A 17,900-nucleotide genomic window follows, 5' to 3' on the forward strand; every position below is an offset into this window, starting at 1 on the left:
ATTTTGGGTGAAGAAGAAAGAGGGGTCGGCTGCTGTCTTAATTGCAGTTCAGCAGGCATCACTACAAATATTTCGCAGTTCCTTTCAATTTCTGGCCAGGTCGGAGAGATTAATCTGATGCTGCACCCACTGGGATTTTAAGATCCCAACGTAGAGGCCGCATACGCCATGGGGCATGCTTTGCCAGGAGGGCGCAGGAGGCCACAAGATTTAGAAACTTCAAAACGGTCTCATGGAAATCCAGGCTAGAGGTCGAAACATAGGAACCATAGCCTGAATATCCTGGACCCGCCAGTACAGAGGGTAAGCACAGAACTGAACTGTGTCCAGATTGGCTCAGATGGTAGGGAGAGTCTAAGAGGGAGTAAAGTGTGAACTCTGCATTTTGATAGTGCACCCCAGCAAATGCAGAAGTTTCACCTCAGTCTGAAGGTGGGCAACAATTCCCTTGGACAAGCCCACCTTCAACAGGAGGTCATCGAGGTAGGGGAAAGACTGGAAGTCTGACCTTCCCAGATGTGCTGCAACCAAGGTCAAACACTAATGTGAACACCCAAGGCGCACTGGTGAGGCCGAAGGGATGCACATCAAACTGGAAGTGCTTGCCCACTGGGAACCTCAGGTAACACCTGTGGGCTAGCAGGACGGCGATGTGGAGACATGCGTCATGCAGGTTCAACACTACCAACAAGTCTCCATGATCCTGAGCAGACAGAACCAGAGCCAGCATGAACATCTTGGATCTCTCTTTCCTCAGAAAGTACTTGAGAAGGTGCAGATCTGAAATGAGACGAAAACCTTCATCCTTTTTCATCACTTGAAAGTAGCGGGAATAACCCCCATGCCCTACTTCTGGTGAAGGCACCCTCTCAAAGTGGGAGCTGAAAAAAAACATCTGGTTTTGGTAATCACAGTAAAGCTTGAACCCAGACGTTTTTGCAGGGGATATGCCCTAGCACACGGAGAGCAAACCTCAAAGAGGCTCAACAAAAAGTCCAAAAATGTTGGTCAAAAAATAACAGAGGTATCTTTCCAGATACACACTGTTGGCACGAAATGAAAAGAACTGATGTGAGCACGTTGTGGTGGTGCCTATATGGGCACAATGACGTCATGTCTGACGCCAACCTGACCGACACTGCCTTCTGGTGTGCAGCGGTACAGTTCAAGGTTTTCTGGATCGAGTCTGATGCCTGGGTAATATTCTATGGTGAGGAATTTGCAATTAGAAAACTCTAGTAAAAAAGAGCAGTCAAGGCAGTAGGCAAAATTGGCATATGACTTATTGCATATCTGTCTGGAACACAAGAATTCATCGAAAGCAGACTATTTACCAGGTCTAGAGAACATTATGGCAAAATGGAATTGAAGCTACTCGACAGATTACAACAATTACATATTAAATAGACCATGTGAAAGTAGATTTATTTGTGAGCAGGCAGACTTTTCAGACAGACGTATTTCAGTCAAATCACATGACTGCAGCAATTGATGCATTTCAACAGGTTTGGTCAGAGATGATGGCCTACAAGTCTGTTCCTTTTGCAATGACACAGTGTTGAAGAACGTGAGGTAAGAGAGATGTCAGATGATACTGGTTACTACATTTTAGGTATCTAAGACATGATTTTCAGGCACGATGGAATCGAGGAACCATTCTCAATACATGTGAAGAAAGGATAGGTTAGGCATGGAACCCATTGGTAGAATCAGGGGCTCTGAATTTTCTTGTTTGGAAAATATAAGGAGATCTGAGAATTATAAAGGGAAAGCTGGCGAACTCCTTGAGGAGTCTTGGGCTACAGAGACCAATAGATGGTAGAGAGATTTAGAAGGTGCATGGAGCAGAATTTTGGGCAGGTAGCAGGCTGCTGTAGATTATGTAGTTAATTCATTTGTACAAATTTTGAAAAAAGTTTGGATTATAGGGCAGTGAATTGCTACACGTCAGTCATTTAGGCACGGCTCTCATTAATGGATGGTAGGAAGAGATGTGTTGATTTGCAGGGCGATGAAGGGTATTAGCCTTAGGAGCCTCCTAAAACGAGAAATGATTCCTTATAGGATGTAAACTCAGTGTTCAAACTAAGGTAGTAGCCTAGAGCCTTAAATCTACAGTCAAAACAGTTCAAATTTGACACACGTCTGGAATGCACTCTGGCCCTGACCCTACCTGCAGTCAGGGGTGAAAGCTGCTAGCCATGTTGTATGAGGAGAATGGGCACCTGGTAGCTGTAGTCTGACCTAGTGATCGGCTCCTGTGGTGATTCAATGAAGACAGGGATAGGAAGAGGAAATGAAAAGTGCCTAGTCAGAGACCTTGATGCCATGGGCAAAATCAGCTCCTTAGAGCACATAAATGCAAACCACAACAAAGGCTTTGCCCTTTTCCCCTTGTGTTGAGTGTGGTTAGGGGCTAGAGGACTGCAATGACCAACAAGATGCAAAAAGATTCAGACAATCCCACTCAAATGCAAGAGCTTTTCACCGAGGAAGAAACGGATACTATGGTGAATTATGCAGCTGACCACTATGGAGGCCTCCGCACATCAGTGAAGAGAAAACAGGGGCTGAAGTATGTACCTCCGGGACAATAAGAACCAACTGTCATACGTTCAGCTTAAGTAACGTGTGAGGCCATAATTTCATCAAAGTTAATCCTGACCAGCCATTGGCCCAGCATAGGGACCTTGACGGATGTGGGACTCATTTTAAGAACTTCATGTTAATATTGTGCGATGAGGTAGGACAATGTTGAACATTACTTTAGGAGCAAAGAACCAACCTGGTACATGCTCAAGGTACTCGAAGAGCAAATTAGGTTTGGTCAATGTGTGCTTTCTATGTAGCCTCACGTTAATATGCATGCTGTATTATACCTCTTTTGAGGACCAGTGATGGAACGCCTGATGAGTGTGGGGATGGTGGTAGGGGCGGGGGGTGTCAAGTGCTAATGAAATCATTGCCAGAGATTAGTGCGGCTACACTAATGTCTGGCAATGATTTGACTTGATTGTCGTCTGGCAGAAAATTATGTTTTCAAATGTTGAACCAGGAAATGGAATGCAGTCACTACTCGAATCAGCCTTGGTTATGTACTGTTGCACTTATCTGGTTATGCATGTCACATCCGGATTCAGGCACTTTGACTGGCTCTATACTGTTATGCTACTCCACTGGAATGAAGCAGTGGCAAGTAATGGAATGCAATTCGTACTCTAACTGCACACGAAGAACAATGGTACGGATACAAATCTGTCACAGCTTTGAACTCTTATCCTACACATTACAATAATGACGAATGGTGCTGGTTATACTCACATTTATCATAGCATTGGACGTGATGCGGAAGAGTGTAGCTCGTTCATTGACCTGTTTCATCTTTTCATTGCTCTCTGCAGGGAGCTTCAGAGACTCAAGTTCACTCAGAGAGCGCTGCAATGCTGTCCCATGCTTTGCAATTAAGTCATTACAGGTACTAAGGTCTTCTACTTTGCTGGAAAGTGTGCGTAGCGTAGTGTTCAGTTCAGTCTTATCTGACTGAGAGGTAGGCTCTTCATCTCCAGATTCGTCTTAAGGGAGGGCGGACAGAATGAAAATAAAACGATAAACAACATGGAATAGGAGTAAGAATAAACAAACGTACGAAATAAGATGCTATGAGGCTATTTATGCCCTGCACTGTCCCAGTATCGGAGTAATGCAGTCTCTTCCAATCATCACAAGCTCCCAATGCTCCACCAATAAATAACAAGCCAGCTGGAGGACTTGCACTTTATCTTGTGGTCGCCGCAGGAAACTCATGCTCCACGTTTGTTCAAGCCAACAAAGTTGTCCTAAAGACTGGTCATATCTCATATGTGCAAGGATGGTGTTATGGCCCAAAAGTAAAGCCTGCCAATATTTTAAGAAAATCCGACAATCTCACCTCACTTACAGATATTTCATTTGAAAGGTCAGGCAAACACTTTTAACGTCTATGTTGCAGCAAATTATATTTATAATTAAGGAGCAAAAGTTCATAGGGTGCATTTAAAAAGAAACCTGGTAGACATAGGAAGGGGGAGAGAGGACTCTTTAATTACACACCTCAAAAAACATTGTACACAATTTCAAATTATCACAACTCAGCAAGTCAAAAGAAAACGACCTGCTAAGTGTACACCCCTATATAAACAGACATACAAGACAGCAGAACGAAGTCAAAAGGCAAAAACTGGCAAGACCTCGACCCCCAATTAAAGGGCAATCAAGTGGTGGCCCAAGAAATAGACCAATGCGAAATGATTAAGTCACTGTTAATTCCCACAATATCTGGCTGTAAAATCATTAGTGAGAAAGAGCTTCCTGAACAAAGTAGTACAGCAGCAGAAACACCAATCAGGTTTTGTTCTTGGCAGCCAGCATTTTTATCCTGTGGCAGTAGCAACCTGGAGGCTGAATGGAGCACAATTCGCAGCATGATTTACAGTTTGTGTTACCATAATCGAACAGCCAATTTGTAGGGAGCTTTCACTTTTGAATATGCCCAAAAATAATTAGCTTTTAACTATTTTTTCAGTAAATATATATTGTCATTTTTATGCACGTTTTTCACCTGCCACATACTAATTCGGCACAGCAACCACCCTCCACAAGCAGCCAAGTCTTTGCTGCACTAGGAATTGGCCGCAAGCCCTAACCGTCAGTCTAGTCTAGCCCTCAACCCACTACAGACGACCAACACCAGCTGTGCAAATCATTTGGCCATGGGCATTGATGGCTGGCCGCAGAGGCTTGATCTTTAGAAAGATCTGTAGCAACTGTTTGTTGTCCACTGTTTTTTTTTTATCAACAAGAACTTTTTTTTTCTGGAAAAATATTGTGCCTTTTAAGGGATCATAATGGTGGCTGCCAAATTGTATTTGGAAAATCATGGTTTTTACCATATTAAACTTTATTTTCCACGGATTGAGTTGGGGAAGTAATGTTGGAAAGTGAAGTTTCTTTCCAATGGTATCTACCCAGTGGATTCCTGCTTGGGGCTAGCTGCCGGAGGGTGATTACCAGGCAGTGATCCAATGACTAGACACCAGCGATTTTTAGCAGTTGTAGCAATCCCTTGGGCAAGGATGTGTGCTCCAAAGCCTCCCAAAAGTGGGAGTGATTAGCCCTAATTTCATTCAACAATCAGGATTTTGCATTTGGGGCAGAAGAAAGGGATGTAGGTGTTGCACTCTGACACTTGGCCACACAAACACCTCAAAAGGTGGAAAACCAGTATTTTGTCCTCCCAAGGGTGGAGAGGGAGGTTTCTCCCAATTTGTGCAGATGGCAAGTGCTGGAAGGGAGGCAACAATCCCACTGGATAGCAAGAATATTTTTTTTAAATATAATCGAGTGGGCTCTGGCCCATGACATCAGGCCTCACCATCACCCCTAAAGCCTTAACAGTCTTCCTGCTTACCTGCAGACTAAGACATCCCCATCCCAATGGCAGGCAAGAGGACATTTTTTTCCTTTGCGTGCTGTTTTTACATATGAACCAGGAGAGTGGGGCTAAATTCCAATATCCTCCCACTTGCAGTGCTGAATGGCTACACGTTTGAGCTTGGGTAGGCCGCCACCTGGGGATCAGGCACAGACATCTCTTGAAAACTTGACATTGACAGATCCAATGACATCTCTTTACCCACAATGCTCTCCATACCTCAAACGCTGCCTAAAAAAACCCACATAATTTTCTTGCTTTTCTGTGACAAACTTCCAAAAACCACGGGGATCCAGAACATTCCTACTACCCAGCTCTCCCCCTCTTGTTAAGATAAAAACATGTTCCTACTTGTGTGGCTGGGCCCAGTGCCTGCGACAGGAACGGATCAAATCAAGGTCAAAGAGATTCCCCGTGAGAAATGTGAAGAAAATGTTTGTTTTTAGTCAAGGTTTGCAGCTTGCAAGAGCTTCCTGATGAGAGCCACACAAGTCACCACACGCTGGACTTGCCTGGGTGTCTCGTGTTCAGAAATGTCTTGCTTAGTAGGATTCTCCTGGTGCCAGGCCCAAAATATACAGCTACCTAAATGTAAAAAAAAAGGGTTGATTTTGAGCGGAAAAAGTTGATCTGTCCATGTTGCATTTTGGGACCTTTCCATATGCGGGGTCTAAGCCGATCCACACATGTAATGTACTATTTTTATCGAGAGACATTGAGGAATGCTGGGTGGCAGGAAATTCAACCCTCCCACAGATTCTAGAAACTTTCACTCACAGAAATGTGAGGAAAATGTGTATTTTCTGGCAAAGTTTGAGGTTTACAAGGGTGTCTGGGTAAGACAACCTGGTGAGAATCACATTACCCTACACTGGACTCCCCGGGTTGTCTAGTTTTCAGAAATGTCTAGGATTGGTATTTTTCCCTAGGGGCCCAACAGGGTTGGTTTTAAGAGGAAAAATTTGATCTATCCATGGTGTGGTTTATGCCATTTTCTGTCTTAGGCGCTAAACCCACCCATGCAAGTGAGATACCATTTTTATCAGGAGACATGGGGGAACATTGGGTGGTAGAACATGTATGGCTCCCAGGAAATTCCAGACAGTTCCATCACAGAAATTTGAGGAAAATGTATGTTTTTAGCCTACACCTGAGGTTTGGGGAGTAAGAAAACCTGATGAGCTAGGGCATAAAATCCCCAGCTACCCGTATTTTGGGGGAAAAAATGTGTAGATTCTGCTGGGTGAAATATGAACCTATACTCCTGAGGCACAGCCGGGAGCTCTGCTGAAAAATTGTATGAAAAATTTTATGTTTTTTTTAAAGTGTGTGTAAATTGATTTTAGAATTTGTACACCTCCCACTAACCTGTTAGGGGCACTCACCTAGACTCTGAAAACACCCGTGCAGCCGACCTGAACGCTGCCACGGGGAAGAAAAGTCTCCTTCACCGCCATTAGCGAGTGAGCCTGATTACAGGCCACGCCCACTACTTTTGGCCACGCCCCCTTGACTACTTAAAGCGCCGACGCCCAGTCTCTCTCAGAACCTATACTCCTGAGGCACAGCCGGGAGCTCTGCTGAAAAATTGTATGAAAAATGTTATGTTTTTTTTAAAGTGTGTGTAAATTGATTTTAGAATTTGTACACCTCCCACTAACCTGTTAGGGGCACTCACCTAGACTCTGAAAACACCCGTGCAGCCAACCTAAACGCTGCCACGGGGAAGAAAAGTCTCCTTCACCGCCATTAGCGAGTGAGCCTGATTACAGGCCACGCCCACTACTTTTGGCCACGCCCCCCCTGTCGGTATAAAATCATGTGCCGCATTCGGACGCGCAGCGGACGGGCGCAGCGGGCGCGCCGTCAGCGCGCCGAAGGCGCGCCAAAGGCAAGCCCGTCCGGGCCCAGCCGGACCCGGGCCCAGTTACTCTGCCCATTTCTGTCACGAAATGCCCGAACTACACCCGGGACAGGCTCCTGGCCCTGAACACACAAAAACACCCCCTCTGCAATTACACCTATTCGGGCGACAATCCTTTTACCGGCTGCAGTTTCTGCAACCCTCCTGGCACAGACTCGGCACCAGGCGGACTACAACTAGGCCTCCTCAACTGCAGATCGCTCGCTAAACATGCGCATGAAATTAACCTCTTGATTCTAAACCACGCTATGGACATTCTGTTTCTCACTGAAACATGGCTTACTCACAACAATGGCCCTGATATAGTCCTAGCACTCCCTCCGGGCTATCAAATCTGCTCATTGAATAGACCAGTTGGTAGAGGAGGCGGCCTAGCCATAATATCTAAGGACGTGTTCTCCTGTAGAATCTCGGATGGTAACATCAAAGGTTGTGAAAGCTGCCACTTCTCCATCCAAATCTCCCCAGTAACATCCCTGTCGGGAATGCTTGTATATCGCCCCCCTGGCCAACTCACCGATTTTCCTAGCAAACTCACTGACCACATCACCATGGATTGCACGACTTCCTCCAACTATCTCCTACTGGGGGACCTCAATATCCACTTCCTGGACCCGGTCGACAAACAGGCTGTAGAACTCCTACAAGATCTTTCCTCTATGGGCCTCGGCCTAAAAAACGCACAGGCGACTCACGACAAAGGACAGCTACTCGATCCCATATTCACTAACATCCAAGATCTGAGCACTCGCCCCCACGTCCCCCTCCCTTGGACCGACCACTTCCTGGTCCCCTTCGAATGGCACATTAACATCCCTCCACCTCAACCTCCTAAATTCAGAACCCTTATTAGACGCTGGCATAAACTGGTCCCAGAGGAATGGGCAGCTAAACTAAGTGAAGATACCCCTCCCCCCTCTCAAGACACTATCACTGCTGACACCAAATTTGACACATGGATCTCCCAATCTCTGGACGACATCCTCCCGAAATCCAGCACCCTCAAACGTACCAAGAGAGTCACCCCTTCCCCCTGGTACACCCCCGAATTAAACTTACTACGGAAGGAATGTAAGAGGAACGAACGCTTATGGAGGAAAGATAAAAAGGCAGACAAAAAAGATATATTTCGGGCCTCTTTAAAATCCTATAAAACGGAACTCCTCAATACTAAAAGCGCCTTCTACGAAGATAGAATTAAAAACGCCTCCTGCTCGGCACATGAAACCTTTGCCGTCCTTAAGGAACTCCTCCAGGCCCCAGACCCCCCAGTAAAACCTCTGGACCCCAAAGCAGCGGAAAGCAAATGCATTAAACTTTCCACCTTCTTCGACGAGAAAATCCAAAAAATTCTCGCGGACCTACCCCCAATCACGGCTGACAACCTGGGCGGGGATCCTTCTAAATCTCCCATTTACTGCCCTCACTCCCCTGATGGCAACCTACCCTTTCTGGACACCTTTGGCCCAGTGTCTACGGAAGAGGTAGCCGCGACATTGGCTACAATTAAAAGTGGCTCTCCTCGCGATCCCGCCCCCCTCCGTTTTCTGAAAAAGTGTCTAGCACCATCCTCCCCCCCCTCACGTCCCTCATTAATTCCTCCCTCTCGCAGGGTCTAGTCCCTCCTAGCTGGAAGGCGGCAGTGGTCAAAGGCCTTTTAAAGAAACCCTCTCTAGACCCCCTGGACCTAGCCAACTACAGACCTATCTCCCTCCTCCCAGGAAATAGCAAGATCACGGAGAAGCTAGTGAATAAAAAACTATCACTATTCCTTGAGAGCAACAACCTACTCGGGACCTCCCAGACAGGGTTTCGTCCAGGACAGGGCACTGACACAGCTCTCCTGGCAGCAGTGGAGAAGGCCAGAAGCATTCTGGACACGGGAGGATCAGTGGCAGTGATCCTCCTGGACCTCAGTGCGGCCTTCGACACTGTGAGCCACCACACCCTAATCCAACGACTGGGAGACATCGGAGTAAGGGGCACGGCCTTGAAGTGGCTAAAATCTTTCCTAGACGGACGCTCCTTCCAAGTCTGGGAGAATGACAGCCACTCCCCCGCAATCCCCCTCCGTTGTGGAGTACCGCAGGGCTCATCCCTTAGCCCTACGTTATTTAACGTGTATATGTCCCCGCTGGAGAAACTGGTCAACCCGTTCGGCGTCTCGATTATCAACTACGCCGACGACACCCAGCTGGTGGTAACCCTCTCACACCCGCACCAATCCCCACCCGACCTTCACAGCTGTCTCTCGGAAATTCATAACTGGATGAACTCCTCGGCACTGAAACTGAACGGGTCCAAGACCGAGATCCTGCTGCTCGGACATAAAGAGCCCTCCCTGCCGCCTGACATCTGGCCCGTCTGTCTAGGTGACCCCCCTACACCGAAGGAGGAGGTCAAGAGCCTGGGCGTATGGCTCGAAAAGGACCTGAGCTTCAGATCACAGGCCAAAAAAACAGCAGGAATCTGCTTTGGACTCCTTAGGGCCTGCAGAAAGGTCTTCCCCCTGCTCCCCGCTACCTCCAAGAAACTCCTGATTCAGGGCCTCATTATGGCGAGGCTGGACTACTGCAACGCAATCTACCTGGGTGCCCCCGAAGCCACCCTCAATACCCTGCAGAAAGTCCAAAACGCCGCGGCCCGCCTACTTACCGACACCCCCGCCAGATCCTCGGCAAAGCCAGCCTTGAAGCTCCTGCATTGGCTCCCAGTCAGAGAAAGGGTGGCTTTCAAGGCCCTCTGTCTGGCCCATAAGACCCTCCATGACAAAGGCCCACCCATCCTCAAGGATTTCATCATCCCTTACAATGCGAGTAGGGTCCTCCGCTCAGGCGGAGAGAACTTCATCACTGTTCCCAGAGTCAAAAAGGCCCGGTCCGGAGGACGCCGCTTCTCGGTCCACACGGCCAAACACTGGAACAACCTTCCTCGGAGACTGAGAACTGAACCTAATCTTCTCCAATTCAGGAAGGCCTTGAAAACCTTTCTCTTTCCTTAAATCCCCCCCCTTCGATTCTGACCTCTCCTGAGTTCTGGTTCTAGCGCTGGGATGCTCTAGGGTTACTACGCGCTCTATAAAACCTTAAAATAAATAAATAAATAAATAAATGATGCCTCCAAGTCGGGTTTTTGGGCGTTTTGTGTCACAGACAGCGGTGCCCAGCCAGTTTTTATGGGGAGACAAGTAGAACAAGGATAAGTTACTTACCTGTAACCCTAGTTCTCCTCCAGGGGTATACTCATCAAAAAATATCTATATATCTATATATATCTCTATATATCTATATATATCTCTATATATATCTCTATATCTCTATCTATATATATATATATATATGTGTATATATATATATCTCCTTGGTTCCTTTTTACCGGGGCATGCAGCGCTCTATTGCCGGTTCGTGAATCCCCGTGGCAGAACCACGCCGCATTTAAACCCCCATTCGAAATCTCCCAGCAGGTAGAAAAATGGGACAAACTCGCGTTTTTCTCCAGCAACAATCCTCCAAACTACCATTTCAGGAAAAATGAAAGAGGCGGACCACAAGCAACCAGGCAGGAAGGTATTTAATGTTTCCCCGCTCTGCTGCGACGCGTTTCGAGCACAGCCGTGCTCTTGCTCACACAAAGTTTAAGCAGCAATGTGGTATTTTTAAATTCTTACAAACTGCCCGCCCACAGTGCACATGATCATGTGATGTATTTAAGCATAGACATAAAAGACATACTGGTGCAATTTGCCTCTTGTTTTCTCAGTGCAGTGAAACAAGTTGTTGTTGTTCACTCGTCATACATTAATATAAATATGTAAACATGGACTCTCATAATCGGCTTAAATGCCTTGTTGCACTAGCTCCATATTAGTTCAGAAATCCTTGTGCAAAAATCCGCAATAAATAGACCAATACACGACATTCCAAATTATATAAACAACTTAAAATATGTACATATTTGCTCATTACTAAAAATGTCATAAATATAATTTATATTGTAAAACCATAAATATATAAATTTCTGTAAAATTATGTAAGCAAATCCTCATAGCTTCCTGACTCTTCATATGAGTCTATACATATTTCAAAAGTGCAATATATCAGAAAACCTTAATTCCTTGGAGTTACAACCTATTCTATAAATCGAGAGTCATTATTTCTGCATGAATGCAATACGCTACACACTGTTAGATTTTACTTTACTGGAAACACTTGATTTTATTGTGCTCAATCCTGGCTCTAATTTGTACTTTCACTGGAGTTCAATAAACAATAATGCAGATCTTCGGTGTTATTTAACCCATTGGGATTCTTACTGTCTAACAACTATCATTTGAGTTTCCAATCTTCTTAACAATGTTTCCCTGTCTCCCCCTCTGTGCAGTGGTGCTACTGCATTAATTACAAAATAGGATAGACAGTTCAAATCATTGTTGTGTGTTATTCTAAAATGTCTCGCCACCGGGTATGCTGCGTCATTGTTGACGATTGCCCTGAGATGCTGCAATATTTCGAAATGCTCCTGCAGCTTCAAGCTACCCACGTAGCGAAGCCCACAGGTGCACGCCAGAACATATACAGCATACTCAGTGTGGCATCCGTAACTTACCTTAATGGCAACACTCCTATCTGAAAATGGGGTAGTATAATGGGTCGTATTTACGCCAAACCTGCATGCTCTACATGATGAGCACTTGTAAAACCCCTTTCTCTGCATGAACCTCGTCCCGTCTGTTCTAATTTCTGGGTTCGATCTGACTAATTGGTTCCTCATTGATCTTGCTCGCCTGAAGGTGATTAATGGTAACTCTGGTAATCTGCTGGCAAGTACACCGTCAGTCAGGACAATAGGCCAATTCTTTTTGACGATGGCTTTAATTTTTCTTTCTTGCTTGCTAAATGTGGTTATAAGTTGACGACTTTCATTAACATTGCTAACCACTATATCTTTCGGGGTCAATAGTGAATCCCGTGATCGTTCCTCAGTTTTAGCCGAGGCTCTGGAAAGGGTAGTTTTGGAATACCCTCTATCACTAAGTCAGTCCATCATTTCCTTTGCACATCGCTCATAATTTTCTTGGCCGCTACAAATGCGTTTTAGTCTTTGTAGCTCACCTACAGGAATACTTTCGATTAGATGACGGGGATGACTACTGCTGGCATGCAAAATGCTATTGCCAGCAGTCTTCTTTCTGAACAAAGTTGTTTCTAAATTGTTGTCAGTGACTAACACGCACATCCAAAAACTCAACAGTAGATACACTAATATTTGATGTGAAATGTAGATTGCATGAATTCACATTTAAACTTTTTACAAACTCTTCTGCACTTTTTACATCCCCCTTCCATATTGCAAAAACGTCATCAATGAAGCGAAGCCAATATTTCACTTTGTTGATGTTATGTGTGCCCTCTAGGACCTGTTTCTCCCACCAGCCTACGTGCAAGCACGCATAGCTGGGGGAGAAACACGATCCCATTGCTACTTCTCGTTCCTGCTTCCAATATTCTTTATTGTACAAGAAATAGTTATTATTCAGACACCAAGGGGTCAATTCACAAATCATCTTATTGTGACTATAATATTCACATGATTTGGTACCTAAGAAATAATTGACGGCACGTAGGCCTGCCTCATGTTCAAAACTTGTGTAAAGCGATTCAATGTCTAATGTAATTAGACACCAATCACTGTTCCACTTGATGCTATCAAGTTTGTTTAAAAAATCACCGGTATCTCTCACATAACTTTGGAGACTTTTTACATGGTCCTGGAGGTAAAAATCTATATATTGGGACACATGTTCCGCCCCGCTATTAACTGCGGAAATTATAGGCCTGCCTGGTGTGGGTGAGACCATCTTATGCACTTTCGGTTTCACTTCTATAGCTCCAAGGCGCTCTTGTGTGCTTGTTGTTCCTTCTTCAGACAGTTCGACTTGATCTGATCCTGTTCCTGACAAATCATGGAGGGTCAATAAACTTTTTGCACCCACTACTTGTATCACGTGTAGTGGTGGGTCATTTAGCTGTATATTATTGACTTGATTATCATTGCTTCCTCCTTCTTTGATAGTGAACACCTTTTTTAATTTTCTAATGAAACTGAAAACATCGGCCCTTGTGTTAGCATAGTTAAAAGAGCTTTTCGGACAGAAATTGAGTCCAAGTGCAAGTAGTTGTTCTTCAGCCGTCGTTAATGTGGTTGTAGACAGATTCATAATTGTTAAATCTATTGTTTTTTTTCTTTTTGAACCACTGCTTTTTCTTTGGCTGCTGTTTTTTGTCTTTTTCTTCTTGCCCTGCGTCTTGCATTCTTCCTTTTTCTTGAACATTCTTCATTCTCGGACGCAGCGTTTTCAGCCTGTCTTCGACTAAAAAATCAATCTCTTCGCTTAAATTCAAAACTAGATTACTTCCCGAGCTTGCTAGATTACTGCTATCTGCACTTGAAACACTGGATAAAGATATAGTATCACCTTCTGTGTCAGTGTTTTGCTCTATTTGAGATGTGCTTTGCAATGCTCTTGGATTTACTTTTTTGCCATTAATCTTCAGTTTTTTAGTGTGATCGAATTTTTGGGAAAATGTATAAATCTGTATAAATCCACCATCCCACTCCAATTAAGAAGAAGGCACATACTCAAGAAAGTCAGGTATGGCTTTCTTTAATGTCTCGGGTCTCGCTCGACCACCTGGCAAGAGAGACGCGTTTTGCCTTCACCGAAGGCTTTCTCAATCTAAATGGCGCCAAACACATTTGTATATAAATAGCCCTTCCCCCCCTTAAGGTAATGGTAAACATAAAAGAAATACTGATATGTTTAAAGCATGCATTGTTAAAAGCTTTCCGCAATGTAAATATACACATTTCAAGCACCCTATCGAGGAATGCGACTGGTGAAATAACACAATGAAATTATAAAAAAATATAAAACGCAAAGTGCGGTAAATGGTAAAAAATAGTAGCATAATGTACTACCAGATTGTGTAATTCCTGAAATAAACATAGTGCATGCCAGCCTAATGGGTGAACAGTTAACCTGTTTTAAGAATGGCGCCAACCTCTCTGAAAAGTAAGCCCTTCATACAACAAATAATTAAATCCAAATGTAAAAAGTCATGCTGCAATTGTCCCACACACTTTAAAGGCGAGACCTCTTTGAGCCCGCAGTATTAGTTCTGTTATGAATAGGTCCTGGGGCTCTCTGACCTGTGAGCTGGAAATGCGGAAAAAATATTGCTGTGTGCCGGGATGCAATCACTTAGATATCTCAGTTTCAACACAAACGGCCTTGAGATTGAGGTTAATGCCTTTACACCGCTGAGCCAATTAACACGTGTGCACAGTCACAGCTTAACACCTTCAGCGCGGCGCGAATTTTCGCGCTGTCCTGAAGGTTTGAAAAACGGGTGTGGTCGTGACGGAACGGTTCCGTCATCAGCACAGCCCAACCGACGCTGATGACGGAACCATTCCGTCATAAGCGTCGACGGGGTTAAATGCCAGCCTCCCGGTGAACACTGTTATCCCCGAAAGTACTACCTCTCCCATAATGCTGCTTGGCCGTTCGGTGAAAAGTCAAATATATTAGGGCATCCTTCCAAACATCCGCAAACAGCCTTCACCATAACGAAATCAGGACACTTCAGTAGATTTAAATAGCAGCAGGCAAAGTCATTTACCCCAGTATTGTCTCGCTGTTGGTGGGAAGACTAGCAGCACTAAATAAATGTTTGAAAAATGGGCATAAACACAGGGCCGAAGGAGATCCGAGAATGAAAACAAAAAGATGCCGAACACTCCTCACCGCTTCCGCGTAGGCGTCCGCAGTGCCCAGTCACCAGAGATGCCAGTATTCCAAGTAGGACTTTTCTTAGACTGGGGAAACAACAGACCCCAAGCTGGCATCTGGCAAAACCGCCCCGCTACAGGATCCTCATCTCCCAACTGCTGTCATCCCCAATTCTCCTCCTGGCAGGGAACACGCAATTCATTCTTCCCAACTTAGTTCTCTTTTATTATTCCTCTGGTAGATTGGCATAATTTTATTTTGCAATAATTCCTCTTTAAAGCACAATTCATTTGTCACTGCTCAGTCCTCTATGTTATTCCTCTGATTGATTGACAATGAGTATCGTTAGAAATTCTATCGGGCCACACTCACTTTTTGAATTGTCATGCATGACATCTTTGTACTTAATGTTACCCATAATGCATTTTGCCCTCCAATGGGTATTGGTTTTTGATCAGTTGTTTGTGATGCCCATTTATTGTGCTTTGGTTGCCACTTGTTTCTAGGGCTTTTTTCTTTTTTTGTGTGTTGTATCTCCCCCCCATTTTGATCACCTTTTTTGTGTGCGGTGCACGCTTTCTTCTTTTTTTCTTTTTATTATAATCTTTATCTGTGTCTGATTTGTCTTTTTTTCTCTGTTCACGACTCATGACGTTCTTAATTTACTGGCTCTTCAGTTACAAATGAATGTAGATTTCTTCTGATTGGTCAAGATTAAAAGGATGCAGTGTTCTTAATTGCAAGATGTAACGTGATTCTTTTTGGCGCAGCTGTTTCTCTCGGTCGCCACCTCGATCTTTCTTTGGAATCGTAGCTATACCGTAAAATCTTAGCTGTTTCCAGTCTCCCTGGGGATAGCGCTCCATGTGTTTAGCCACCGCATTTGCTCGATCTTTGTGTATTGTGGCCCTTACATGTTCCAATATTCGCTTTTTTAGTTCAAAGATGGTGCTCCCCACATATTTTAGTGGGCAAGGGCACTCTACAATATACACTGCATATTATTAATTGACGGATTTCCCAGTTTCTATTGTTCTTCATTTTGATCTCCTTTGTTTGTTTGGCAATTTGACAGACTTTGCACATATGAAATTTTACAAAGCCCCTTGTATTGAGCCATGTTCCTTCCTTCTTCCTGGGTTTAAAGTGACTATGAATTAGATGGTTTTTTAAATTTTTAGCTCTTCTGTATGTCACTTTTGGGTGTTTTCCTACATCTGGTCTTACAGTGTTGTCCAATTGGAGTATTTTCCAGTTTTTTCTAAGGATCCCCACTATTTGTTTTTTTCTGGCAATTCGTCATTTTGTTTTGTGGACAAACATTCATCCCTAGATCTCTTGTTGGTTCTTTCCCAACATCTCTGCACTGTCTTCTTGTTGTATTTTCTTTTTTTAAAGCGTTCCCCTGTGTGTGCTCCATGTTTTAACCATTCCGTGTCTTCACTGCATATTTGTCTTATCCTCAAGAACTCCCCATAGGGGATACTTGAGATCAGGGAATCCTGGTGGAAGCTGGACGCCTCCAACGTTGCATTGGTGGCTGTGTTTTTCCTGTGTAAGGTAGTGTGGATCTGGTTATTCTTTATATAAATTTCCGTATCTAAGAATACAACACGTTCACTACTTATTTCATATGTGAACTTCAGTTGTGTTCAGTTGTTTGACGCTGTTGTTCAGCACTGCAAAGTACTCTTCGAAATCTTTTGCTGTCCCGCACAATCAGGATCATCCCGATCCTGGATCTGAAGTTTGTTGATCACCAGTGGTATGAGAGGAACTGGTGGAACAGCATAGAATCGATCAAAAGTGCATTCCCTCTGGAACCTGGTTGAGGGTACCTGGATGCGAAGATGCGGCATTTTGCGTTTGCCACACCTGCAAATAGATTGATATCTGGGTAACCCCATCTGTGAAAATGTTGTGTGTAACCTTGTCTTTTAGCACCCAGTTGTGCGCTTCGAAGTTGCGTCTTAGATCGTCCATTGCTGATATGGACTGGTTCATCGCCAGTAGCCATTTCCAAATCGCTTGAGCCTCCAGAGATAGGGGTCTGGATCTGGTCCCGCCCTGTTTGTTCAGGTACTACATATTTGTGGTATTGTCTATCCGAACACACAGGGAACGTGATTTTATGGAGGGAAAGAACGCTTTGAGCGCCAGATGTTCAGCTCTTAGTTCCAACATGTTGATCTGGTAGGTTTTTTCCTTTTCTGACCACATCTCTTGAATACGAAGAGGTCGCATGTGAGCTCCCCAGCCTTGGAGAGAGGCATCTGTGACAAGTGTTTGTTTGGGGAGTTCCTGGTGGAACGGGACTCCTTTCAACAAATGAGGAATCTACATCCACCATCTTAGGGAAGTTGGAGACTTGAGACCACTGATCCTCTGAAACCTGTTGTAATGGTCTCATCTGTAGCCTGGCATTGGGGACAATGAATATGCAAGACACCATCAAGCCCAGCAGAGAGGATGGCTGTCTGGCAGTGGGATGAAGTGTGCAGAGGAGAGTGCGACATTTGTGGAGAATTGAAACCCGCTTGCGGAGTCTAGGGTCACGCCCAAGTAGTGGATTCTCTGAGTTGGATTGAGAATAGACTTCTTGTAGTTGACACAAAGACCCAACTGACTTAAAACTTGAATGCAGTATTGCAGATGTTCTTGCAGAAGACTTGGAGAGGCACTCTTGAGAAGCCAGTCGTCTAGATAAGGGTAAA

General features: G+C 44.6%; 1 protein-coding gene across 1 annotated transcript in view; it reads right to left on the reverse strand.

Annotated features, from left to right (window-relative positions):
• OSBP (oxysterol binding protein) overlaps positions 1–17,900 on the reverse strand; it is a 460,407-nt gene that overhangs the window by 265,683 nt on the left and 176,824 nt on the right. The window contains exon 3 of the mRNA XM_078666627.1: positions 3,322–3,572. Within this exon, the coding sequence (XP_078522753.1) occupies positions 3,322–3,572 (251 nt within the window). The remainder of the gene's footprint in view (positions 1–3,321; positions 3,573–17,900) is intronic.

The sequence above is a fragment of the Lissotriton helveticus genome, chromosome 1_1 (assembly GCF_964261635.1).
Source record: "Lissotriton helveticus chromosome 1_1, aLisHel1.1, whole genome shotgun sequence".
NCBI classification, from domain to species: domain Eukaryota; kingdom Metazoa; phylum Chordata; class Amphibia; order Caudata; family Salamandridae; genus Lissotriton; species Lissotriton helveticus.